At 42.9% G+C, this 26,831-nt stretch overlaps 2 protein-coding genes across 5 annotated transcripts in view; both read left to right on the top strand.

Annotated features, from left to right (window-relative positions):
* CHST9 (carbohydrate sulfotransferase 9) overlaps positions 1–18,833 on the top strand; it is a 95,430-nt gene extending 76,597 nt beyond the window's left edge. For all 4 annotated transcript variants that reach the window (XM_064442816.1, XM_064442818.1, XM_064442817.1 and 1 more), the window contains one exon: positions 17,288–18,833. In XM_064442816.1, the coding sequence (XP_064298886.1) occupies positions 17,288–18,385 (1,098 nt within the window). In that variant the 3' untranslated portion in view covers positions 18,386–18,833. The remainder of the gene's footprint in view (positions 1–17,287) is intronic.
* The window catches only part of AQP4 (aquaporin 4), a 119,388-nt gene that overhangs the window by 68,537 nt on the left and 24,020 nt on the right, over positions 1–26,831 (top strand). The window lies entirely within an intron of this gene.

The following is a 26,831-nucleotide window of genomic DNA, read 5'->3' on the forward strand; positions in this document are numbered from 1 at the left end:
GTTTTTTTCCATTAGAGTTGTTACAACCTTCGTGTTGTCTTGAGTAATTGATGGGTGAATATATTTAGCCCAGAATAGGCATTACATAAGCAAAGGAAAATCTTCACTTTTTCCAAATAAGTGTAGAAATGTTTTGAAACTTACTGGAAATTCTGTGCTTTGAGAGTTTATATGCTAAAACAAGCCTAATTAACTTTTAAAAACTAAACTGCATTTGAAAATTAACCTGAGATGTCTTGTAAAAGCACTTTTGGGAGTCCTTATTGGACAGAAGTGGGGGCAGTTGTATTTTTAAAACACAGCTCGAGGCTACATTGACAGGGCTGTGAAAGGCTGATTGAAGACCTAATTCTGCACACTTTCTGTGTGACAAAATCAGCTCTGTGGATGACATTGCTCTTTTCTGAGGAAGACTGTATTGTGCTAAAAAGGACGTTTGTCATAGTTGCAAGAGGTGGATTAGGTAGCCCTGCTTTTTGTGTCCAGTCTTGGTGTTTTCCTGCATGCCACTGGCTTGCCCTCCCTGAATTGCTCACCTGCTCTGCCTCTCTGCGGTTAAGAACATCTAATTTTGCAGGAAAATTGCATTGTCTTGATGTGTGGGAGGTGTATCTAAATAAAGCTGTAAAAAGTTCATTTGGGGACAAATGGTAGACACTCACTTTTAAACAGATACTAGTGAAGCTGGTGATGGCCCGTTCCATACTAACTGCGTTTGGACTTGCAAGAAGTGGAAGAACATTTCAAATTAGAAATCAGTTTCATTCTCAAGTCTGTAATTTAGGGCACAATTGCAAGCACTGCATATTTGATTTGTAGTAATATTGCTTGAATGAAAAGATTTCAACTGGGATTGATCCTAATGGAATATCTCCCATGGAAGGATTCTGTTTATCTTCAAAACTGAACTTGAAATTTTATATGCCAGATAAAATACTTATCTGGCTTAAGAACCTGTAGTCCCCTTTAAGTAAGTGCAACAACACTGAGTTAAACTGGCTGCCAGAAATTTAAGCAAGGGAGAAGTGGCTCTGCAGAAGATGAATGATGTTACAACTTGACAGAAGCAGGAGTGCAAAGGGTCAAAGAGCAGGAAATGTCTTATTGAGAGGTGACAGAAACAGAGAGGGGATGGGGGAAACGGTAAGGCTGCTGTCCTGGTGATCTCTGGGTAGGTAAACCCCTCACTATCTGTGGGCATCTGGGACCTCTCGCATCTTGAATACCACTGTTGTTTCTGTGTGGTTCTTAGCTCTTTCTAAAGCCTAAGCAAAGTTTGGTGAAATATGACATACATAAAACCTGAAGGTATTATCTGCTTCTAAAAACCTTAGACTACAGTTATCATCTCCACTGGCTCTTGTTCTCTTTGACCATAAGACATTTGCTGGTTTTCCTTGAGCACCTTTTTTGTCATTTACGTATATAGGTATGCATGTTAGTTTAACAGCAGCAGTCGTCCACCACTCTGCCTGAGCAGAGATATCCAGAAATGGTATACACTCTGCTTTTCAATGCCTATTTTTAGCTACCTTTGCAACTTCAGGGTAAACCCTAGCACTGATGTACAGCCTGATTGGCTGTAGATGTTAGCTACTGCTAAGGGAAATGCAAGGAAACAAGAATAAACCTTGTGCTTCTAACTGTGTAGGAGTCTTGGCTAAAACACGCATACAGACCACGAATCGAAATGTGTCTGAAGGCAATCCTTTATTTTTCATCCTTACCACTAAGATTTGTCTGTCTTAATGTATCCTCCTACATGTTGTTTTGCCCAGTGCCTCTCAGAAGCTATGAAGGACTAACAAGAGTATGCATACTTGCATTTAGAAGCTGAAGTTGTTTGCGTAGTCAGACTTTCGGGTTAAAATCCCAGCTGTGTTTGGGCTCAGACTTAAGCCTGTCCCTTCTGCAGTGAAGCTGCAGGTTGGGTCAGGAGGCTGGTGAGAGTGCTCCATATATCTGTCACAGTCTTCTGTCCCTGAGGAGGTCTTTCCCTCAAGGCAGAGTCTCTTGCAGTGGCATATCCATCTCTTTGTCTTTTAACATCTCTGTCAGGGAGCATTTCCCTTTCTGCACATGGCGTTAAGAAAACAGTAACACAGAAAGGACTGTGATGAAGCAGTGGACTTGCTAGAGCTAGGCTCAAACCAGGGATAGCTGCAGCTGATGTACTGTCAGTATATACACACCTTCAGCCAACGTAAAGAGGTGAAAGAAAACTCAAACCTCTGTTAAATGAAAATATAAGTTTGTTGCACAGACCACGTTGGCGAATGACTAAGTTATGACCTGAAGGATGCTTCAGGTACTCACATGGTGTAATAAATCTATATTAATATAAGCAAAAACTTCACAGTTCAGTCCAAACTCCTTGGTTTTCCTTGTGCACTGCTGTAGTTTACTTCAGTACTCTCCTCTGTCCCCTTCATCCTCTCACATGACCTAGCTAGGAGAAGTTCAGTCCATGTATGCCAGCTTCCAAGTGCTGCTACTTTAAGGTTATCTAATACGTATGTACCTTGCTCCTATATTCCCAGCTTGGGGTCATATTCCTCAGTGTTACTTACTTTGTTCCCCCAAAATTAGGAGTCTGAAAATCTTCACGAGAGCTAATGTATTTAGCCTACCTAACAAACTGAACTATTATTTCACTTTCGTGTGCTTCATAGAATCACATAATGGCTGAGGTTGGAAGGTACCTCAGGAGATCATCTAGTCTAACCCCCTTACTCGAAGCAGGGTCAGCTAGAGCAGGTTGCCCAGGACCACATCCAGCTGGATTTTGAGTACCTCCAAGAACAGAGACTCCAGAACCTCTGAGCAACCTATGTCAGTGCTCAATACTCACACAGTAGAAAAGCCTTTTTTTATATATATTTATATGGAATTTCTTGTGTTTCAGTTACTGCCCACTGCCTCTTGTCCTGTCACTGGACACCACTGAGAGGAGTCTGGCTCTGTCTTCTTTACTCCTCCCACTAGGTATTTATATATGTTGATAAGATCCCCCCGAGTCTTCTCTTCTCCAGGCTGAACAATACCAGCTCTCCTGGCCACTGCTTGTATGTCAGATGCTCTTATCCCTTAAATATGTTTGTGGCCCTTCACTGGACTCACTCCAGTATGTCTATGTCCATGTCCATGTATACACTGGACTCATTCCAGTATGTCCACATCTCCTGTACTGGGAAGCCCAGAACTGGACACAGCACTCCTGGTGTTTGTTCAGGGCTGAGCAAAGGTGAAGCATCAGCTGTCATAATCTGCTAGAAATGCTCTGCCTAATTCAGCCCAGGAAGCTCTTGGCCTTTTTTGCCATGAGGGCACATTGCTGGCTCACAGTCAGCTTGTTTTCCAGGACCCGCAGGTCCTTTCCTACAAAGCTGCTTTCCAGCCGTCCAGCCCTGAGCCTGTACTGGTGCTTGGGGTTGCTCTCCCCCAGGTGCAGGACTTTGCATTCCCCTTCATCAAATTTCATGAAGTTCCAGTTTACCCATTTCTCAAGTCTGTTGAGGTCCCTCTGAATGGCAGCACAACCCTCTGGTGTACCAGCCACTCCCAGTTTTGTGTAGTCTACATACGTGGTGAGGGTACTCTGTCCCATCATCCAAGTCAGTAATGAAGATGTGAAACAGTTTTGGACCCACCATCGACACTGGGGCACTAGTGATTGGCTGTCAGCTGGATTTTGTGCACAATCATTTAAGCCTAAGCGGTTCAGCTAGTTTTCAGTCCAACTCACTGAACACTTATCTAGCCTGTACTTCATGAGGACTTTCTGGGAAACAGTGCCAAAAGCCTTACTAAATTTGAGATTAGCAACATCCAGTACTCTCTCCTCACCCACTGAGCCAGCCATCTCATTGTACAGGACTATCAGACTGGTCAGGCATGATTTCCCCTTCATAAATCTATGCAGCACGAAGTCCAGCTGGAGGCCAGTCACCAGTGGGGTAGTCAAGGGGTCACAGCTAAATAAAATACTGTTTAACTTCTTCATTGCATACCAGGATGATGGGACAGAGTGTACCCTCAGCAAGTTGTCAGAGGATACAAACCTGCAAGGAGTAGTTGAGACACCAGACGGGTGTCTGGTGCCTCATTCAGAGGGATCTCAACAGGGTGGAGAAATGGACAAACAGGAACCTCATGAAGTTCAGCAAAGTGAAGTGCCCCTGGGGAGGAATAATCCCCTTCTCTACCGTGCTACCAGGAACTGAGGTGAAGTTGAGCAGCCTGTAGTTTTCTTGATGCTCCTACTAGCCCTCCTTGAAGCTTGGAGTGACATTTGCTTTCTTCCAGTCCTCAGAAGCCTTCCACCACCACCACGACCTTCAGAGATAATCAAGAATAGGCTCACAGTGACATCCTTCAGCTACTTCAGCATTCATGGGTGCATCCCATCAGGTCCTATGGACTTGCTGATGTCTAGTTTATTTAAATCTTCCCTAACCTGATCCTCCTCCACCAGAGGAAGTCTTCCTTGCTCCAGACTTTCCCATAGGTCTCAGGAGCATGGGATTGCTGAAGGCCAGTCTTTACTAGTAAAGACCAAGGCAATGAAAGCGTCGGGTATCTCAGCCTTTTCCCTGTCATCTGTTACCAGGTTCCTACCCTGTTCAGCAGTGAGCCCACATTTCCCCTAGTCTTCCTTTTGCTGGTGATAGATCTGTGGAAGCCTTTTTTGTTGCCTTTCACATCCTTCCCAGGTGGGTTTTGGCTTTCCTAACCCCATTCCTGCATGATCAGACAGTGCCTCTATATTCCCCCAAGTCACCTGTCCCAACTTCCATCTCTGGTATGCTCCATTTTTATGTTTGGGTTTTTTTTTTTCAGAAGCTCCTTTTTTAAGCTTGCAGACCCCTGCTACCTTTGCTTTTATTTCCTCCTCATGGGGAAGTTTGGAGGAGGTGATCTTTGAACTTCACCCAGATGTATGGCTGTATGCCATGAGTTTCCTCTAAGCAGGTCACTGAACACCCTCAAGTCTGCTTTTCTGAAGCCCAGGGTTGTGATACTGTTTTTCGCTTTGTTCCCTCTTTTCAGAATCCTGAACTCTGCCTCTCATGGCAACTGCCATTACTCTGACCTTCACATCTCCAACCAGCCCTTCCATGTTTGTAAGTGTGAGGTCCAGCAGCCAACCTCTCATTTTTGGCTCTTTGATCACTTTTGTTAGGAATTTGTCATCAATGTGCTCCCCAAACCTGGACTGTCTGTGCCCTGCTCTGCTACTCCTCTGGCAGCTATTGGGGTGGTTAAATTCCTCTATGAAGACCCAAGTCTGCAAATGTGAGGCTTCTTCCAGCTGTCTGTAGAAGACCTCATCCACTACTTTTTCCTGATCGGGGGCTGTATCACAGACGCCTACAACAGTGTTAGTCATGCTGGTCTGCCCCCTAGTCATGACCTACAAGCTCCTCACTGACTCATTTATCCAAAGGCAGAGCTCTGTGTGTCCCCAGTGCTCTCTGACTGAAAGGGTGACAGCCTTGCTGTCTCGGCCTGCCCTTCCTGAAGAGCCTATATCCATCCAGCTCTCCAGTCCTGTGAGCTGTCCTACTGCACCTCTCTGATCCCAGTGAGACTGCACACAGACCTCTAATTCCTCCTGTTTGCCCCCTGTCCAGCGTGTAATAGTCTATGAGCACTGTGGAGAGGCACCCAGCTGGGCTGGTTTCCCGGAGGAGGCACCCCATCACGCTGTCCTCTAGGTAGCCTCTTGTTAACATGCATATGCTTGAGGTGGGCACCTCTGAGCCCTGCCTGGTAGACTATGAGATCCCTCCCACTCTCCCTGCCCATTTTGTTTACCCATAAGCAGAACTTGCATTTTTAAAAAGTTATTTTTCCATTCATTATGTGATATCTGATCAGATAGGAAAATTGGACAGGAAAAAATGTTCAGGTTTGCCCTACACACAACATTTTCTTTCTTCCAGGCTGATCGGGGCTGTTCCTGATACCATCCTCTGCCCCCTTCAAGTTCAGGTAACATAACAGTCCTTCACTGATTAAATAATATATAGTACCGGGATGGTAAATCTCAGAAAAACACAGGAGGAAGTATTATTCAAACAAGAACAGCCGACACTTTTATTTGAGAACCTTTTCAGTATCGTTTTGGAGGAAACCAATTCTCAGGCTGTATAGACAGGAGCATACATGGAGTGTATGAAGATAAAAATATCTTCTCTTTTATGAAGAATGAGTCTTCTTGTGGAGAAAAAAAAAAAAAACAAACCCAAGCATTAGAGTATGCAACATACTAAGAAGACTGGATGTCCAACAGAAGTATTGAAAGAAATGGCATGAGACATGAGCAATGAAAGGCAGTACAGGCTGGGAAGTTGGGTTGAAGTCCTGATTCTCAGCTTTCCGAGTGTCGCTTCTCACTCTGTGGAAGTGGCAAGGGTTTTCTACCAGTGTTAATCAGAAATTAGGAATCACAGTTTCACATGGGGTAGGCAATTATTATCTTTCCTTGTTTTGCAGACATGGAAAAATGAAGTGTGAAGGTCAAGGGACTTGCTCAAAGTTACAAAATCAAACACTGTGGTCCTGGCCGGCGTGCCTACCCTTAACCACAATGCCATTCTTTCTCATTATTCCTCTGCTTCAAGGTGGGATAGCGCTTGAACCTAGTTAGTGTTTGGATGGCACACTGATCATCTGTGGCACTGCTTGCAGATTAATGCCTACCGAGTGGATAGCTATACAAAAAACTCCTACCGAATAAACTAGGGTATTTGCTTTTACCTATGATAAACATGAGTTAGCCCCCTTCAGTGAAAATAGCATGATACCTTTCAGTCAGTGTAAGGACGGGGTGTGTGGTGGATAATCCCCTTTCTAAATTCACAGCCTATTTTGTCCCACAGTCATTTATGAATGCAATCAATTATCAAGTTGTTTCTTTTTTTGTAAAATTGAACACATGAATTTGTTTAAAAGTGTATGAATGTAGACAGATGCAGGTTTGAGATATTTGCCAACCTAGAGTGCATTATACATTTCTATTTATTTTTTATTTACCAATAAAGTAATCTAATTTGAATTGAATGCTAATTGTGATTGAGAGAAAAATGCTTTGAGACCTCTGGAGATCTTACTGTCTCTTACAAAGTAATTTTGGGGAAATTGAATTCTTCATGCCTGAATATACATTAATATTCTTCGGCTGAACCTAGTTCCATTTGAAACTTTTCTTACTACTTCTAAAAGAGCAAGACGTCTTGTTTATGCTGGATGATAAGTGTGTTTACCTGCAGACAAGATAGAAATGGATTCTGTTTACCAGCAAAAAATCCCTGTGGATCTTACCACAGCCACTAATGTGAGAAATACTGCCATGTATGCAGAAGCACAGCATTACATTACAGGCCTCTCTTCTCAAAGGGGATGGTGGGTTTTGTGGGGAAGGAGTACAGTTGTTTATCATCTTCATTTTTACATTTTTCTCATTATAAGTGCCCTGAGTGCCCTAGGGAGACCTGTCCGGTCATGCTGCCAGGCCATCTCCTTCTCAGTCCTCCTACAGTAACATTTGAAGCTGGGGAGGGACAATTCTAGCCAGCTTTGACACAGCTGAAAGAGCTGAGCTCAGCAATGTGAAGGGTGGTGGCTGGTCACAGGGGAAGTTTTGTCCTTGCTGGGGAAACGCAGTCATTGGTATCCCAGCTCCATATCTATTTCAGGAGAAGGCAGAGGGCTGGCTGGCAAGCACAAATGCAGGTGGTGAGCCACTGCGTTGCCCACTGCTGCCCGTTGGGTAAGGGCAGGAACTGGAAGTGCTGACCAGGGAGAACTGGGATGTGGAAACATGATTGAAACTGCTCCAAAATTAGACTACTACTTGTATCACTGCTTGTAAGGACATCTTGTTGAACTGCTTGTTTGTAGCTTGATGTTTGCAGCTGAAGTAATTCCTTCAAAGTAATTGAGGAAAGGACTTGGTTCCCGACTCAAAACTTTTTGGGCTTAGAATCATATTGTTTCCCCACATAACGTGTGCTCTTTGCCTCATTTTTATTCCAAGTATCTTAATGGGCATCCAAGCTCCACATTCGGCTACTGAGAACAAACACCTAAGGAACAATTTAAGGAGTTATATCTTCACTGGCATGTTTTGAAGGAAACTGAAGCACCTAAATTCAATTCAAGTCCAGATCTGCAACAACCTCTGTGCCTGTTCATTACCTCCCAGAGAAGGCAGCTGAGCCTCATAGGCTTGTTCCTCTGTGGGTACAGGTATGCCCCAGTGTTGGCAGGACTGGTCCAACCCACGCGCTTCTTATCTCAGTGTGGTAGAAACCCAGAAATGGCCATCTTGCCTGGAAAGCTTCACACCTGCCAGATTGGACCACATGATGTACAGGTACGCCAGGTAGTCTTCTTAACATGCTGTGGGATATCTGTGAAAACTAAGACCGCGATTCCCTGAAATAGGAAAGTCCAGGTTCATTTTCTTGCTCTGCCCAAGCAGATTCAAGCCTACAACTTCTGCTACATGTAAGACTCATGTTATATCCCTCCCATATATAGAAGTGAGCCAGGCGGGGGGAGAGGAAGAGAGAGGGCGTCATCTGATGTCTGGTGGTTGCAGCACTCCTTGAAAGAGTGGATCCAGGGTTTCAGTCCCAGCATGCAGGGTTAGCTAACCTCCAGGGTTAATGCCCAGCAGTTAGATCACCCTCCCAGGTAATATGTCTAGTCATCCAGATGGGTCCATGGGGACCAGGTCTCCCCTGTGCAGGGTGGGTGTTGATCACCAACTGCCCAACACATGGACCATAATACCTCTGGATAAAAATATGTTGGTGTCTAGCCTCAGGCATCAGCCCTTGTCTTTAGAGGGGAAAACAGATGTTTAAAACATGAAATGTTCTCAAAAATGCCTGCCTGGCTTGAGTTGTGAACATACAAGAGGCATTATTTATTTTCTTCTTCATGAAATGACTGTATATATGAATTACCATGTACTTGGAAGTAACGATTTTGAGAACTGCATTTGTCAACAGAGAGAACTATTTAGGTATTTGACTTGCTTTTGTGCTTTAAGTTATGAAAAAGTAGGTACATTAACATTATTTAATGAACTTGAATAATAGATCAATATGTAATATACAGAGATTACCTGAAAGTGTCATCTTCAGATTTAAGCTCCCTATATACATATAGTAAACCTACCCAGAAGTAGAACCCAGGAGTCTTTTTCTAATATTACTCTTCATAAAATGTTTATTGCGTGCTTAGTTTGAGTCCATTTTGAATTTCAGGTTGTTTAAGCTGCTTTGCTATGACATTGTTCTGTACCAAAATAAAAGTGAGTGCTGGTGAGGATTTCTGGCCACTGACTGCAGTGACTGACTTAGGTTTTATTAACAGAGCGTACGCAGAGGAGGAGGACTGAGCTCAAAATTAAATACTCTTTGAACATACTGGTTTACCTGTACCCAAAATGAGTGCAACCGCACAGGAAGGAGGTTGGGCTAAATATGGCCATCTGTTAAGCGGTCCGTGATCTGAAAGTTGCCTTTTATTAACAGTGCATCTTAGCTACACATCTAGAGACAAGCACTCCATGCAAACTGGATGCCGGCTCCATCCAAACACAAGCTGTCTGGGCTGCAATGGCTCTGTGCTTATTTACAAGTCTGTAAGTTTTACTGCAAAGAACCAGCCCCATGAAACTGCTGTCAGAAAGCTAGAGAAGCAGCATCAGCATTGCATGATCTAGAGGCCAATTTATCATTGCCATTGATGGACCTCAACAATGATTTCTTTATTAGTAATAAAGGGGTGGGGTTCTTGTTTTTATTGTCAATACTTGGTTGCAGTTGTCTTGGTGAATCTTTAATCTGTCACACAAACTTACATGTTACTTAGTTTCTGATAATAATAGCATCTTTATTGGTACTTTTTCTATTAACCGTGCTTTGATCTTTCTTGTCCTTCCCATTCTGAGCATGTTTTGGAGAAACCAAATGTTTTGACTGTGAGGGCGGAAACAGAAGGGAGTTAATTCCAGATTTGAACAAGAATTGGCAAGTCAAATTAGAGATTAGTTTCCTTCATCCAAGTTGCTGACCATATGAATCAGCTTGTGGAAGTGGCTCGTGCAGACTGTCTTGCCTCATTAGCATGGGTGACTTCATGCTTTCTATAGATGAAGGCAGGGGGCAGGGAGAGGAGGGGTGCCCCGTGCAAAGCCAGGAGTTGTGTAACTGTGAGGGTCTCAGGCGAAGACAAATAGGTTCCTCCTGTCCCCTTATTAAATGGGGACAGGACTACTACTGTAATCCTGATAATCTTACTGTTTATCTTATCCCATGGGGCCTTCCCACTTTCTCCATTGCCTGTGGGCCTGGGTTGTTCTCCAAAATCAGCTCTGGATTGGTGCTCTCCTTTCAAGTTGTTTCACACCAGCTCATTCACTGACACTTGGCAACACCACATTAAAAAAAATCTCATTCCCTCTGCCCTTTCCTTCTTCACTGGTTTTGTCTGTGCCCTTGCCATAACTCAAAGTCACCCTGCAGTGAGATGCCGAACTTTCTGCTAACAGATTCAAGGGGCAATAGTTACTGATTCACAAAGCTGCGTTTTGAAAAGCAATATTTAAAATGACTGGTATCTGTTAATTAAAATTTACCTGCAGTATTTTTTCTTCTTACTATGGTCTGTTATTCTCATTTGTGTCAGGCTTGGTGTTTACAAGTACCGCCCTTGAACCTAACTGTATTTTAGCTACAAACTAAAGTTTGCCTCAGTCTCTGCAGGAAGGTCTGAGCACCTCTTACACTTGTTTCTTTTTTCTTGTTTTCCCCCAACTCTAGTAACCTTAGAGATGCTAGGTACAAACACATGTGTTTTAGGGATATATATCTCATTGGAAAATGTGGCGTCTGTTATAGTAAGGTTTTGCCTGTCAGGACTGATGGCTCCACATACAAAATATTCCTAGATCTTAATCCAGAGGAAAGATAGGCTTGCTGCTGGTTTGTGGGTTTTTTTGAGAACCCTGAAAGTTCAAAGCACAATTGTTTCATTCTTCCTTTTCCATAACAGAATTGTGTATGAACCACAAGGTATCTCTGACAGAAGTACCTCTGCTAAACTTGCAGTGTTCACAAGGACTACATATGTCAACCCTGGCTCGTGAGGAATCTAGCAGTGGTGATTTGCCCTGAATAAATTAGATAAGCCAAAAATTCATTACTCCACTGGGAGGTGAGGGGTTAGTGGTGCCTGTCTCTGGAGTAGCTGTTTTAAGCACAAGTGATGAATCAAGAGATTTATCTCCACTGCACAGAAGGTGAAGCAGCTCATCAGCAAGTATTTCCTGTCATTTATTGCAAGCCTGGATAGTCTCTCCATTGGGAGTTCCTGTAGGGATTTGTTTTAGCTCGCCAACACTACGCTACACAGCTGCTGTGATATAAGAAAGTTGTGAGCACATTTACATGTTAGCTCAGGTAGCCTAGTAGTAGAGGAGTCTGCCATTCTGAATTATGCTTTGCAAATAGTCTTCTAGCACAAAAAAAAAAGTCAAGGATAATCCCTCTTTTTAGCGGGCTTAAGAAAGCTTACACATACATGTTTAAGTATAGTTCTACATGTTTCTACAGCTGAGGTGAGGCAGTAATAGCTCCAGGCTTCACTGGCTTGCTGAAGACAGGGATCATGCAGCCTTTTCCTCATACTTCAGCTACATCTGAATTTTGAGCCATCTGCCACAAATATGGAGCTCTGCTGAAGAAATCCTTCTCACTGTGCCCAATAACAAAAATATGTGGAAAAACTTGATATTTTAAGCAAATGAAGTTTAAGCTGACTCACACGTACCTACAATCCAAGTAAGAGGATGTTCATTCTATAGCCCTCCAGTATTCAAGCTGCCTTCATCTAAATACCTAAATTAAGAGACTGATCTCCATGGGCTCCCTGATAGTATAGAAACAGAGAGTGTATCAGAAAAGGAACCTTGTCTCAGAAGAGCCTTTCTCTGCCTGTTTTCTATGGAGAGATCCTAGGTAAACAAGTAAGGTCGTGAAATTATATGGTCATTATAATATAATCCTCACCTTAGAAGCAACATAAAGAAATGTATTTACACAGCAAAATAAAGTATCTAGTGCTCTCAGTTCATGGTGAACTTTGGCACTGCTAAACACATCTAGTACCAAAGGACTGGGATGTAATATACCCGAAGCACGTATTTCAAACTCCTGTCATCACTGGGGGCCTTTGCTTCTTCTCATGGGTAAGTTTCTGTGAATATGTACTGCAGAATCCCTGCCTGGGTTGCTCAGAAAACACAAATGCTCTGTCCTTCTAAATAATTGTTTTTTATAAGTTTCATCTTCAAAAAAATATTTCAACCTGTCCTTATCTTAAGGAAAAAAGAATTTATCATCTTTGAATATACATGTGTTTGCCAAGCACCCATATTAGCTATTTAGTATAATAGTGCTGAGAGGTTCCTCGGGGCACTCAAACCTGCAATGGTTAGGTGCAAGCCACAGTAAAAAGAAGAGCACAGAGGCTCCCAGGAGATTCATGCAGTTGCTCCTAAGCAGCATGTTAGAGGACTATTTCAGGAAGCATGTTTTAGGACAGAAGACATATTAGCTAGACGTTGCAAACCAAACCATATATCACTAATGCAATGTAGTTATTTGGCAGCACAGAAAAGCAAGATAAAATAGAATATTTCTTTCCTCCACTGTTCTTTGTCCTATGTATTCTGTTGGGCTCACCTAATTTTATTATTCTTGTTAGTAAAAATGAAGATCCAGCACTGAAGCATTTAGGAAACACAGCACTGTCTGCACTGCAAGCCATTAAATCTTTCTAAATCAACCCTGGAATATCATCCTTTCCAGTACATCATTATCTTTTCATATGGTGGGTTGCTCAAATCGCAAACTGTCTAGATGAGATCCCACCCGTGCATTGTAAAACCACCACAGAGCATAACTGGATGAGTCTTAACCATTCTTGGCAGTAGTCAATCTCTTCTACCCCAGTGGCTTGTGGAGGTATTAAAGGAAAGGACAGCTTCAATGTGTGTAGAAGAGGTATTGGCTACTTATTTTTACAGTGAGGAGAATGGGAGGAGCAGGGAATCTCCAGCAACAAAAATGTCAAAAAAAAAAGATCCATGAACCCATCAATGATTCAAAAATGCCTTTTGTTTCAGCAGCTTCACTTAGTTGCCTGCCAGTAGCCAAACACCACACTAAAACCCTGTCAAATTCCTTTTTCCCTTCTATTTAAACTAATTTTTAAATCTGTCTTCAGTTCCTGCCTATCCAAAGGGAGACAGAGGTGATGGGCATACTCTTCTAAATTGGACTCATGGCCGTTTCTTAACTTCCTTCAAATGTGTTAATGTAAACAGAGAACAAGGCACTCTGCATAATTACTGGCAAGGGTGCAACACTTCACTGGATTTTAAGTCTCAGATGAAATGTACGCAACCTGCTGCATAGGTTGTCAGCATGTCTCAAGGACAGCCATGTGTCTCTCCAAGGTGACCATGGAGTTCGTCTCCCATGCCAGGCAGCTGGCTCCCAAGCTTAGAAGCTCTTTGGAAAGCCAGGAATGGCCATCCCTGCACCTAGACACTTAGCTCAAAGAGTCTGGTAAGGACTGTTTGCAGGGGAAGATATGAATCCAGAGTTAGTGACTGATATGGGATTACCGGTGTGCTGCCTGTTGTTGGTGTACATTCAGGTGTTTTCCAAAATAATGGTGCTCAGCAGCTTGTGGGGTAGACTGTTAGGAACGTAGATATAATGGACAAGGATTTTAAAAAAATGTTTATTTCTTTTGCAAGTTTCTTCTTTTCCTGATCCTGCTGTGAAAAAAATCAACATAAAATCAGAGATGTTCAGATCTTTGAAGTGTCATAAAATGGTCGTTGAAAAGTCACTGGCACCAAGAGGAAGTACATACCTCACTTTGTGTAGGCTTGGTATCATAAAACATTAAAACCCTTTCCAAGGGTGAGGCTTTCAGCTCTGTCATGCATGTAAGAGCGGTACCAGCTAAATATGCCAGACTGTCAGGTAGTTTTGCTTAAGAAATATGTCACTATCTATTGAACAATTTCTGTTAGTTTCCCAAGAAAACTTTCTAGTTAAACATTTCTCACCAAAATAAAGCTTGATTTATCCCTTCACCTTTACTAGCTACTAACGTCGTTACTCAGGCAAGTGTATCGGAAGGTTTGATCTCCTTTTGAGTTGGAAAACTGCCATGGCAATGTAACAGCCATTTACGTCCTTGAAAATTATCACTATCCATTCCCATTCTTAGCTAGAGGAAGATACAGCCAGCATTTACTGCAAGCGCACTATCCCTTATGGAGCTTATAATAACATTTATTAGCCAATACTGTTGTATTCACTATGGGATATGTGTTTCAATGGGAAGGGGAAGCAGAGAGGGGAAGCAACTAATAGTATTTTACACATTTATATAATTTTTTTGTACTCAGAACTTCCCATGTCATTGTTTTCCCCCTAGGTCTTTTTATTTCCCTTCTGTTTGGGGCTGTATTTCCCTGATTGATTCTTTCTCCTTTTGCCTCATCTCGCTTGGAGGGAGCCCCTTTCAAGTGACTCCTACTGTGCATATGTTGTTCCTTTAGGGTGTTACCTGAGATTTCTCTGAATAGTCCTTCTCTGAAGTCTTTAATCCCATGAAAAATCCTTCAGCAGTGGTTCCTACAGCTGCATTCACAGTTTCTGAGGCTGAAATGCAATCCTCTTCTGGCATCAGCTTGGGTTATCCCCTGAGGTTGGTCCTGGATCCCAGGCAGACTGTTTGAAATGGAACAAAATCAAGGCCACACACCTTTCTGTCTGTCCTGTGGAACCGAGGCATCTTCCACTAGCTCAGGATGGCAGACTGAATTCAGAAGGCTGAACTTTCCTCTGAAGTATAGGGCTAATTTTTGAGCTTTAGCTTGAAATTCAGACGGTTTAAGTGTCTTTGCACTGAAATATCCCCTGAAATAGACTGCAAAATTCGGATTACATACCATAGGAAGTCATGAGGTGCTGCTGCCCTCTCTTGAATTTTCTCTGCATTGGGGAACACCAGTACAGTCACACATCACTGGAGACTGTCTTCTAAATTATAAAATTCCCCAGAGGTGCCCCAATGAGTTTACAATCTTTGGTTACTTTAGCACTGTAGTGTAACTTTATTCCTACTTCTGTTGAGCCTGGTATTGTGTGGTTGATTTCTGTGTATCCCATTTTTTTCATTTTCACCTTTTTAAGTTCCAGGTTTTCCTTTTAATGTCAAAGAATTTAATTTATTTGTAAGTCTGTGGTTCTGCAGTACCACTTGTACTGCACCACCATTCACTGCAATGCTGAAATTCCTATCCCCTGTTTTACTACTAGCACTGGCTTCTGTTATTACACACTAACTATGCTCCTAATTCTTTCTGTCCTAGGGCGGAAGGGATAAATCTCTAAGCACATGCATTTTATTTGTTTTTAAAAATGAAATATTAGACAACAGAATTAAAAAAACAAATTATGTTAGAAAAACTGACCACCTCAAACTGAAAGAATTCAAGTATCCTTTTGCATCTCTAAAAACGCCAACATGCCCTCTCTCATAGATGTACAAGCCCTGCATGGCTCTGTTCTTGTATTTGCTTTCACCAATACAAAAATCATTTTACTCAGTTCAGTGAAAACAAAGACCTGGTTGTCAGTGGTTTGCAGCAATACAGAATAGCCTGATGCCCCGGTTTTGTTTTTGTCATTGGAAATTATTACACTGCAAGATAGGCTAACTTTTCTTGGAACTGCTTGTTTTTCTGTAGGCTTTATTTCAAACTGGAATTCAAATTGTGTTCCATGCATTACCATCTCTTACATTATTCCTCTGAATTTTTAACAGCCTTATTTGAGTCAGCCTATGAACTTTCCCATCCCCCCCAAATCCACAGTTATGGTCTTCCAGTCCACAAATCAACTTTCCAGTAAATGTTTAATCAGTTTATGGCAGAAGAGTCTTTTTATGTAGTTTTCCAAAAATGTTAGACTTACGAAAGCAGTCAGGCAGTCTGGGCACATATGCCCATCTAACCGTTTGGTTGTCTGGTATTTGCAACAGGGTGTTTAAAAACCTGTTAACCAGCATCCCGCCCCCCTCCAGAAGCGTAACGAAAACAGGCAGCTGTATAGATGTCCCAATGCAGCAGGTTTGCCTACTGACAGGAGAGGAAATCTACAGGCCTTAGCAGACACATGAGAATCCACCCAGGAATGAGAGAGGAGAAATACCCAAACTGCAAGAAACTCTTCAGTCAATTTGCATGATAGAGCAAGATCCTGAAGAACTTGACGGCAAAACACAGATCCGAGCTTTGCTGTTTCTGCAGTTTGTGGATTGCAAAGTGGCTGGCAACATTAAAAGACACGTTTGGGAGGAAAGTCTCATCTTTTCACATTCTTTGCAGCGTCACTAGTTGATGTTTAGTTAGTTGATGTCATTAATGTTGATGTTTAAATAAGTCAGATGGAATAGGCTCTAAAGGCACCTATTTTGCTGTGAAAGCAGCTAGCTCAGGTGCCGGCATCTGTGTTGCAAACACCTGTATGTCCATGAAGTCCAACGCATCCCACATCCATGATCTGTAGAGGGACAGGAATGGGACCTTTTTTGGAGGGAGGATTTAGTCTGTCACTACAACCCTCTCAAACCGACTGAGGTCAGCTATTTAGGAGCCCTAGGTGGGTCCCCCGCCACCAGCGCTGACCTTGCAGCCATTGGGGGACAAGGCCTGCTCCAAGTCACAGCGGTGGAAGCAGATGCAGCAACTGTTAGCATGACTATGCCAATGAGCTCCAGAGAGCTGTTAGCAGCCGCGCAACCCAACCAGTGCTGTCGTGGGGGGAAAATGTGTTTGGTAGAGAAAAGCAACTGGCCACCCCTACCAGGACTGTCAGTCTCCCTGTGTGAACCTCTTTTGATTTCTTAAAAGGTGTGGCTTAAACTATTTATTTTTGTAGGAGGACCTACCGTGCACTAACAGGTAAGATTCGGAAGTACGAGTTTCCATAATTAGCCCAGCTTGTTGCTAAATTAGATGTATCAATCAAGTGGTTCAAAAGATAGTTTGTAGTACTAAATGTGGCTTGGTCTCAAGCGTGCACCACAATCCTTGCTGCTGTTGCAATGTGAATGGGCTGGGTTGGGTTGGGCTGGGCTGTCGTTGTGTTGTAAGCTCTGCTTCTTTCCATATTTGCAGGTTTTCCCACTCCCAACTCCGGGGATGCCAAGGAGAGCAGCGTGGAGCAGGAGCGATTCTCCTGGCCTCAATAAGCACAAGATGGCCGTCTTGGGTGGCAGGCACTGGCGAGGCAAGGCTGACCCTTTCGGTGTGGTGGCTGCTTCCTTGGTGAGCCAACTGTCTGAGCAGCAGAAGATAAGCGAGTCACCTCTCAGCCAGTTCGGAGGGGTGTATTTACCTCCTGCACTGCACCCTTTAAACAAGACATTAGTCAAGGGTGGCAAATGGAAGGATATGGATATCACCCAGGAAAAGCGCAGGTCCTTCCTGCATGACTTCTGTAAGAAATACAACAGCAGAAAGAAGCTGCGAACCCATCTCGTGCACCTGGTGTCAAGAATTTATGTGGAGGACAGGCACAAGGTCCTGTACTGCGAAGTGCCGAAAGCAGGCTGCTCCAATTGGAAAAGGGTCCTCATGGTGCTCAATGGACTTGCTGCTTCAGCACACAACATTTCCCATGACGATGTGCACTATGGAAAGCATCTAAGGAAACTGGACAGTTATGACCTAAAAGGGATATACACACGCTTGAACACATACACCAAGACTATATTTGTACGTGATCCTATAGAAAGACTGGTGTCTGCCTTCAGGGATAAGTTTGAACATCCAAACAGTTATTACCATCCAGTATTTGGGAAGGCAATAATTAAGAAGTATAGACATAATGCAAATGAAGAGGCATTGAAAACAGGATCAGGAGTTAAATTCAAGGAGTTTGTCCAATATTTGTTAGATTCCCATCGCCCAGTAGGAATGGACATTCATTGGGAGCAAGTCAGTAAGCTCTGCTACCCCTGCCTCATCAACTATGATTTTATAGGAAAGTTTGAAACCCTGGAAGAAGACGCCAATTACTTTTTGCAGCTGGTGGGTGCTCCAGCTGAGCTGAAGTTTCCTAAATTCAAAGACAGACATTCCTCTGATGAGAGAACAAGTGCAGAAGTAGTGAGGCAGTACTTAAAGGAATTGTCTAAGGAGGAGAGACAGCTGACCTATGACTTCTATTACTTGGATTACTTAATGTTCAATTATACATCACCAATTGTATAGTACCAGAATAGCTTCAGGCTTCTATTAGATATTTATCATTTTGGGATTCAGAACAACTACTTCCATATTAGCCCTGAAAGGAAACAAAGTTACTGCTAAGTGGAGATGTCTTGACTTAGTGGGAATTTTATAAGCTTGAGTGACATCAATTGACACCAAATTATAGGAGAAAGCACAAAAAAAAAGACCTGTAAACAGCATAAATTGCACTAAAATGTCTGAAAAAGCTGCTTTTACCATTATGGATTATACTGTGGAAGCGGTAGTGCAGGCAGCTGTTGCATTAGCTTACCTAATGTTCTTTTAATAGTTTAAGAAAAAAGCATTCAGAGTAGCATGATTCTTTTTTGGTGTGTCTGCTTCAGAAATTCATTTTGAAACTATTTTTGAATGTATTTTTTACTTTCTGTCACTTATTAATAAAGAAGCATTCGCTAATTTTCTAAAATGTTTGCAGCGTTCTCAGTTGCAAAGCTTGTTTATTTGATTACTATTAGACTGTAGCTGGTTTTAGACCTGATTGTTTTTTATTGAAGGATGCTCTTGAATGCAAATGCATAAAACTACAAATAACAGAGCAGCTCAACTGCTGAGCAGAGTAAATTTGGGTAAACCTGTGATCTGGAGTCCCAGTCCACTACCCCATTTTGGTTGATATACTAGAGTTGACAAACATGACTCTGCTTTCAGAGAACTGCCACATACATTAAAATTAACATTTTAATTTACAGTGGAGTCAAACACATGATGCATGCTGCGGTCCCAATATTCAAGATAGTCTTCGCATATGGTGATAAGGCAAAGTCTTAGAGTGGTAGCTACGGGGCATTGTAAGGTCTGTACGGAGAAGCAACTTCATTGCAACCGCTGTGATTGCTCTTGGTCTGCCAGTGTTCTATCGTCAGCCCAGCTCCCAGCAATGTGTTACACAGAAAGTGTGTATGCCTATTGCCTCCCAACCCATGGACTGCTTTTGTCCCCAGAGCTGCTGGAAGTCACCTGCGTTTTTCTGTTCTTCCTGCTTTGTCAGCAGCAGCGAACCCCAGGGGTGGGGTGGATGCTGAGCTGTTATGTGGTGGGATAGGGATTGGTAATTCATCCTAGAGGCAGTAGTGCCACAGTCCTGGTCATAAAAGGAAATTTAGAAAAAGGAAAAAGATACCTTCTCTCCTCCTCTTCCCTCTCCTCCCTCAGGTGGTGTCTGACCCATTCACGCGGTCATTCCTGCAACCCACAGTTGCATGTGGCATTGGCCGGGGTGCCCCAGGAGGAGGAGAAGTCTGCAAAATACGGAGAAATCCCTGTGCCCTTCCAAAATAAAGATGACACCTATTTTTTGCTTCCTGGAGTGGTTTGGGGCACCTTGCTCCAGTGTCTTGATATAGCAAGTTGTAGAATAAGGAAACAGCCCACTGGGAGACTGATGCAAATAAAATGTCCCTTTCCTCTGTTCCCAACCACTGCTCACAACGAGCACAATTGCTGCCCTTTCCCTCATCTCAGGCAAATGCACGGCTTCAGTCCTTCCACAGCAGTAATTTTGGGTCCCTGCTGGAAGGAGAGACCATTTTCTACATACCTTCACTGCTTGTTTCTCCCTCAGTTTTCTCCTCAGAAAAGGAAAAAAGCCACCTCCAGCTTCTGCAGTGCCAGTGAGTAACTGAGCAACCTCTGCACATCTCTCCTCATGGCAGGACGAGCCGCTCTGAGGGGAACAGGTAAAAGCATACTGGGCAGCCCAAGTGGTGCTGTATGTGACTAGCAGCACCTGTAGCTGAAGCCGGCCTGTTCCATGGTGCCATCAAGCAAAGAGGAGGAGAAGGAAAAAGCCCATAAGCCATCATCACCATGAGGTGTGGAGAGGTGCAGGTGTTCAGCACCGATGAGGAGGTGCAGGGATGCCTTGGGCAGGTAAACGCCCACTCCTATTTGTGTGAACTGTTTCTGTGCCTAGACAGACCCTTAGGTGTTAATACCAGAAGTGTTTGGGATGGGATATCCAACCATTGAACTGCCCCGTTGCATGCCTTTCCTCAGGTGAACAACGTGTCCCTAAATCTTCCCCTTTAGACTCAAAACGGTGTCTGACTTCCCTGGCAGAGATCCCTCCTGATTTTCCTGAGGGCTCCGTCCCAGAGCAGGGAGCGCCAGAGCTGCACGGTTCTGCATGGGGCACCGTGGGGAGCGCAGCTGCCCCAAGGTCAAAGGCTCAGCCCTCGGGGCACCACGCTGAAGAGCTGGTTCCTTGCAGCTGCTGTCATGCGGGACACCAGCGTTGTGCACCATGCCAGTTAATGGCTGTTACTGAGTTCCCATGGCTCTTTACTCAGCACGATTTTTCTTTTGTTTTGCCATGCACTTTCATGACTGTTGCTCTCCAGTGGGACTATGCATTAGGACATTAAAGAGCAGCTTCTGCCAGAGTTTTGATTTTGTGTCCTCCAACCTCCTAACTCATGTGAAAACTGGCTTAGTTTTCTCTTGGATTTGACCTTGGTGTAAAAAGCATCTTTTCTATGCGAGCAGTGGAGCTCTTTAGACCCTCTGCTCTTGTAAGTGTTGATTCCCACCTCAAATCCTGAATGAATCTCTCCTTCCTTGTAGGGAGGCTACTGAAGATGTTAAATAAAAAGTAAATGTACACCAGCCTTTGGATGTCTAAATATTTGCTTTGCCTTGTCTCTTGTGGATGTGTGCTAATTAATTGTTAATTTACAGACAAAAAATATGGCTCATGTACCGATATTTAGAAAAAAAACATGAGGAAAAGAATATGCTAATAAAGAATGGAGGCCATTTTATATATAAATTTTGTATGAATAATTCAGCGTAATAAATAGTAGTAAACAACAAAGTCTCTAAAGAACTTAAGCTTCACCTTGAGCTTGCTTTAGTGACAAACTTTCAGCCTGTCTGATCAGAGAATGACAGAGATTTGGGGGTGGAGGACGTAATTGTATTGATAAAGCTGTACAGTCTCATAAGATTTCACGTACTAACTGGTCTTAGATAAAGCTATTGTTTGAGTCGGGGTGGGGGTTGAAAGAAGTTATTAGCAAATGTTTGGCTTCTGTAAATGAGAGGGAAAAATGACATTGATTTGCATGCATCCGTGGACATAGACATCAGGCCCCTGGATTGTCATTTTGAAAACCTGGTATGGCTTACATTTGTGATTTAAAAGGGAAAGACAGAACTTAAGGCCTTTAAAGCATGTATATGCACAGAAGCATAATTGTTTTAGCTGCACTGTTGTTCTATGGCTGTAGTGAAAGTAATTTAACTACTTTGTATGCTCAACTTCAAATTTCATAGCCCCTAACTGCACTTAAAAATTCATTTTTTGAAAATCTAAACCAGACTTTTGTAAAGAAGAGCCTCTCCATAGTCATCTTCAGCAACCTAAGGGATTCAGATGATCTCAGTAGCAGAATCTAGATTGTACTTTGCCTCATTAACCACATTTTGAAAATCACCAGCCTGCTTTGCCAGGAATTAAGTTACATGATTTAAAATTAACATAAGAGTTTAGCATAATTGAAGTGGGACTGTGATATCTGACTTATGGGATTATAAAGGCATAATTTGCAGCATAAAAGATAACCTCTATTTTTAAACGTAAATTTTGAAAGGTCAAAGTGTGAGGTTGGGTTGTAACTCGGCTTATATTTAGTAAGACAGCTATGCAAAAACAAAAGCTGAAGGTCATCCACTCTAACTAGTATAAAATCCAACCTCCACAACTGTGCACAGACGTTTGTTTTACTCAGAAAATGATATTGAACGTATGCAGAAGAGGAATGAAAATACACTCCACAACATTCGGTGCAATTACACTTGTACTAGAGATCAGCTGCGTCATGCAGAGCCTCTTTTAAGGGCCTTCATTACAGTAATTGCTTTTTAGTTATGAACATTTCTTCATTTGAAGATCTCTAAGCACTTCTCTAATGCAGGTCGGTTGTCAGGGCAAGTCAAATGTGCTGTAAAGGCATTACAGCGAGTCCATGGGAGGGCTGGAGCACTAGGAGAGTGCTCCCTTGGCTCATTTGTCTCTTCCAAACACCAGATAGTCACGCTTCCCTCCTGAAACAAAAACTTGATTTTTGGAAGCTAGTGTTCCATATTTGCCTGTCTTCTAAAATGAATCAGTATTAAATAAGAAATAATAAAGAAAAATTAATTTTAATTAATAAATAAAAATAAATTTAAAAATAAATTAAACTGCATAGGTGTGCATTCTCAAATTCTGCTGTATTTATCAACCTAAGGCAGCTTTCTTTTTCCAGGTAGGATTTGGCTTGCAAAGCTCAGAAACAGCCATTACACCCATCTCATCTAAAACTGCTGGTAAACTGTTGCTTTCTGGAAGTCAGAGGCATGCAACCACAGTGCAATCAAACATGGCACACCTCTTGAAATGTCCTCTGGTGTAACTCCCCCAAAAGGCCAAATTTATTGGAGCTACTCCTGCCTAAGGCGGTTCTATCTTGGTGATGTGTCATTGGAGATCACCACTTCAATTTTAAAGGTAGTTTAAATTTAAATGAAAATTACAATATGACACTTTGCAGAAGTCTGAGAGGAAAATATTTTAATAGAGCTTTGTATTGTGTATGTAGGTTATATATAAAAGTTTTTCTTGTATGTGCCTTCAGGCTAACAATGTGTCAAAGAAGTATTTTTAACTGTAATGTTAATGCCAGTTTATCAGCTGTGTAACCTGCTGTGATGCTTTCAAAACTAATTTGGCCTTGGAACCTAATGTCCAAAATCAGACCATAAATTATTACACTTCATAAAAAATACAGATGCACCTGTCCTGTATCAACCCATTCATTTACAGTTCAGAGGGCAGGGCAGGAACAGAATACTGCGGGGTGTAGCTGGCTCAGCAGAGGGACTCTGTCCATAACCCCAGATACTTGGGATTGATTTGTCTTCTGAAATGTGCATATGTGTAGGGGGGAAGGAGACAGTCATATTATTTAGTTTAATTAGAATGTCTTAGATTAAATTTGGTATTCATAAAAATATCTATTTTGGGGTGATCTGCTGAGCTCTTGGTACTGTAGCTACTTGCAGTCAGTCCCACGGGTTTCTTGTATGTTAGATGTAGCTCCGCTTGTGGCTGGGGTAACAGACTGGGACTTCAGAGACCTGGGTCCCCCTCCAAGTTCTGTAACTTCATGGTCCTGTTGGACAAACCTGAACTGCTCTCTGCCTTGGTCTCCCCACTGGTGAAGGGGTCCTGTAAATGGAAGGCAATTATACCGCATGCCTTCTAAAATCATTGAACTAATTGGATATATAGCTGTGGTTAAAAATCAGGTGTTACCATGGAATTTACCTCATAGAATGTTCATGCCCTTTCTTTGTGTTTTATTTCTAATGGCTTAGAGGGAGCGGGGACTTCCCAGCTTTGTTCCCCTCAAGAAGTGCATCTTTGAGCTCTGTTCTGGGCAATTGGCAGCCTTAAGAATGCAAGCTCTGTTTCAAAACACTGTGCATCTGTCGAGCCTGCCCAGTCACTGCCTCAGCATAAAACCAGTGCCAGGTTGTCTGACCAAGGGAAAGCACCCCTCCGGTTCCTTTTGTACAGAGGAGAGCAGACAGACACAGTGTGAGAATCTTGCTCTCTTATCTTATTCTGAGCCTGAATAAAGGGAAGCTATTTTATTTTGGTGCGGTAGCCCTAAATAAAGTGATACTCAACTAGAGCATCTGCAGAAGCAGAAAAGACATCTGAGTGCAGTAAGTGACATTACTGGATCCCATCCATGTACACAAACTCCTGCCTTCTCCCAAACACCAAGGCTGTATAACCCAGTACCCAGGGCCACATTCCCCAAGCCCTTCCTGAGGTCCTGCCAACCCTTGTGACAGTCTCCGGTTTACCTGGATGCTAGAGACTCTCAGGATTTACCTCCTACTAACATAGCCACTTTTTCTATGGCTCTGTGGAGGCTACTAATAACATGGACACTGTATGATACAGACTATGTTGCTTTCTTCTATTTGCCTCCAGACAGTGGTGTGATTAACAACACTGAGAGAGGGGCAAGAGTCCTTACAAAAGGAAAGGGAAAAATCTCAAGGCCACGACCATAAGTTGTTTTTTTTTTTAGTATGTATAATTGTTGCTTCCTTCCCTCTGTCTTCTCACATACAATTTCCCACCTCTTTAAGTATGTCACCACAAATGGGTGAGACCAATTGCCGGTTCGTTCTCAGCTGTCAAGTGTAAGCCAGCTCCAGTCCAGCACATCCATGTTATCATGACACTGAGACTACACTAATAAGCCTGCCTGAGAGTATGGTACTATCGGTCACCATCTGTGCACCCATATCTGTCTTGTCCTTGTCATGTAGAAATTCCTCCTATCTCAGGTTTTTTTTTTCCTCAGATTCCTTCCAGAAACCACAGTTTCCACAGAACCTTCCAATACCGCTCATTTTCCAAGAACTGCAAATTTGAAGTGTCCCACATAATTTGCATTCAAGAAACAGCATTCTGAGACATAAGGTGTAGGAGCAGAGCAGGTTTATCAGGGCATTTCAGCACACAGAGATGTAAATCACAACTCAGTGGATTGTAAATACAAGCCAGTAGGATATTAAATGCTAAAGGTTTAATTTTCCCAAGCTAATAACTTGATAACTAAAAACTGGATGTAGGCAGACTAGCACCTGCCTATTGAATTATCTCGTTCTTGATAAAAGCAGACACATACAGAGACAGATTTTTAAGTTTTAGGAATGATAATGAGTTACACTTCATCTGAGAAACGATGTGTGTTCAGAGAGCTGAGTTCAACTGCACAGCAGTTCCCTCCCTACAGACTTGCACAAATGCATGTATAAATGCATGCATGTTTTATAAATGCACGTGCACACACACTATATATATGTGAGTCTCATAACATTCAGCCAAATGTTGCTCAACAATGGCAGTGGGAGCTACTCAGCCTAGGTCCTGCATTTGACTTCGAGATCTTGACTGTATATTAAGATATATACTCTCTGAAGAAACAGAGCTCCCATCGTTTGGGCTCCCAAGTCACGAGTGATAGGACAAGAGTAAATGGCCTCAAGCTGCACCAGAGGAGGTTTAGATTGGATATTAGGAAAAATGTCTTTACTGAAAGAGTGGTCAGGCATTGGAACAGGGTGCCCAGAGAGGTGGTGGAGTCTCCATCCCTGGAGGTGTTCAAGAAACGTGTAGACGCGGCACTTTAGGACACGGCTTAGGTAGCGTTGGGCTGACAGTTGGACTTGATGATCCAAGAGGTCTTTTCCAACCTTAATAATCTGTGATTCTATGACTTAGATTAACTCTGTTTTCATCTCTGGCTATAGCAGAGAATGAATACGGTAGCACTGTATATGCAAAGGTATCATATGCTGTATAGGCATGTAAACATTTTGTTAGCATGTTGCAGAGCCACGACGTTATTCCAGATGAACCTAAGCTACCTGCAGGAACTGCAAGTTTACCTTTTGCACAGGTTTTCTTTTTGCTTCTTTAGGTTGCCTGGGACAGGATGCTGCCAGGGCTATGGGTCTGCAGCTGTACCTGCTTCCGATCCTGGGTACAGCTGCAGGCTTTGGGGGGAGGTTCCTTGGGGGGGAAACCTGTGAAGAAGTGAAGTGGGCAAGAGTTTGCAGCATCTCTCTGCTTTCAAGGAAGTTATGGTGTTACCACCAATAATGCACTCCACTCCACGCCATAGGCACCAGCTACCTTTGCTGTGACTTCTGCTATCCTCTTAAAAAGAAAAAAAAAAGAAAGAAAAAAAAAGCAAAACAGAAAAGGGACAGAGGGAAATCTCTAATGAGAAGGGGAAATGTTAATTGTGGCTGCAGGTGACAGTGCACAATAAGAAATTTCTGCTTTGCTATTGTATCTCTGATGAAAATGCCCTAAGACTGCAGCACAGCAAAAGCTCAGCTCCAAGGGAGGATGATGTTTCTCAAAATCCTTGTGAACCCTGCAGGTCCTCCTGATTCGGAGGGAAAACACAAACACAGAACCACAGTTAGACAAAATTGTTCTGTGCCTCAGCCATGCCGCCAACAGGTTCCCTTCTCCCATTTCTCCCTAAATCTTTTCAGCTGTTTCCTTCCAAGTGGCTGCAGTGTGTCCAGGACACTGCTCTGCCTCTACACACAGAAGCTCCCCTAATGGAAGTGCTGTTACCAGGCAGAATCTGGTTCACAGTTTATTTTCTGCCTTGCTTTGCTTAAAAGTGTTGCTAAGAACAAAATTTCCAGCTTAAGCTGATATACATTAGGCTACTCAGTCTCAGCTGTTGGAGGAAGCAGGCAAAACTTTTCAGGTGGGCTGAGCAACTGCTGCTGCCAGGCACATCAACAGGAGCTGCAAGGACCACCTCTGAAAAGCAGGTGGCCCTAAGGGAGACAACTAGTGTGGCTGAAGAACCCA

This window comes from Phalacrocorax carbo, chromosome 2 (assembly GCF_963921805.1).
Source record: "Phalacrocorax carbo chromosome 2, bPhaCar2.1, whole genome shotgun sequence".
In the NCBI taxonomy this organism is placed as follows: Eukaryota; Metazoa; Chordata; class Aves; order Suliformes; family Phalacrocoracidae; genus Phalacrocorax; species Phalacrocorax carbo.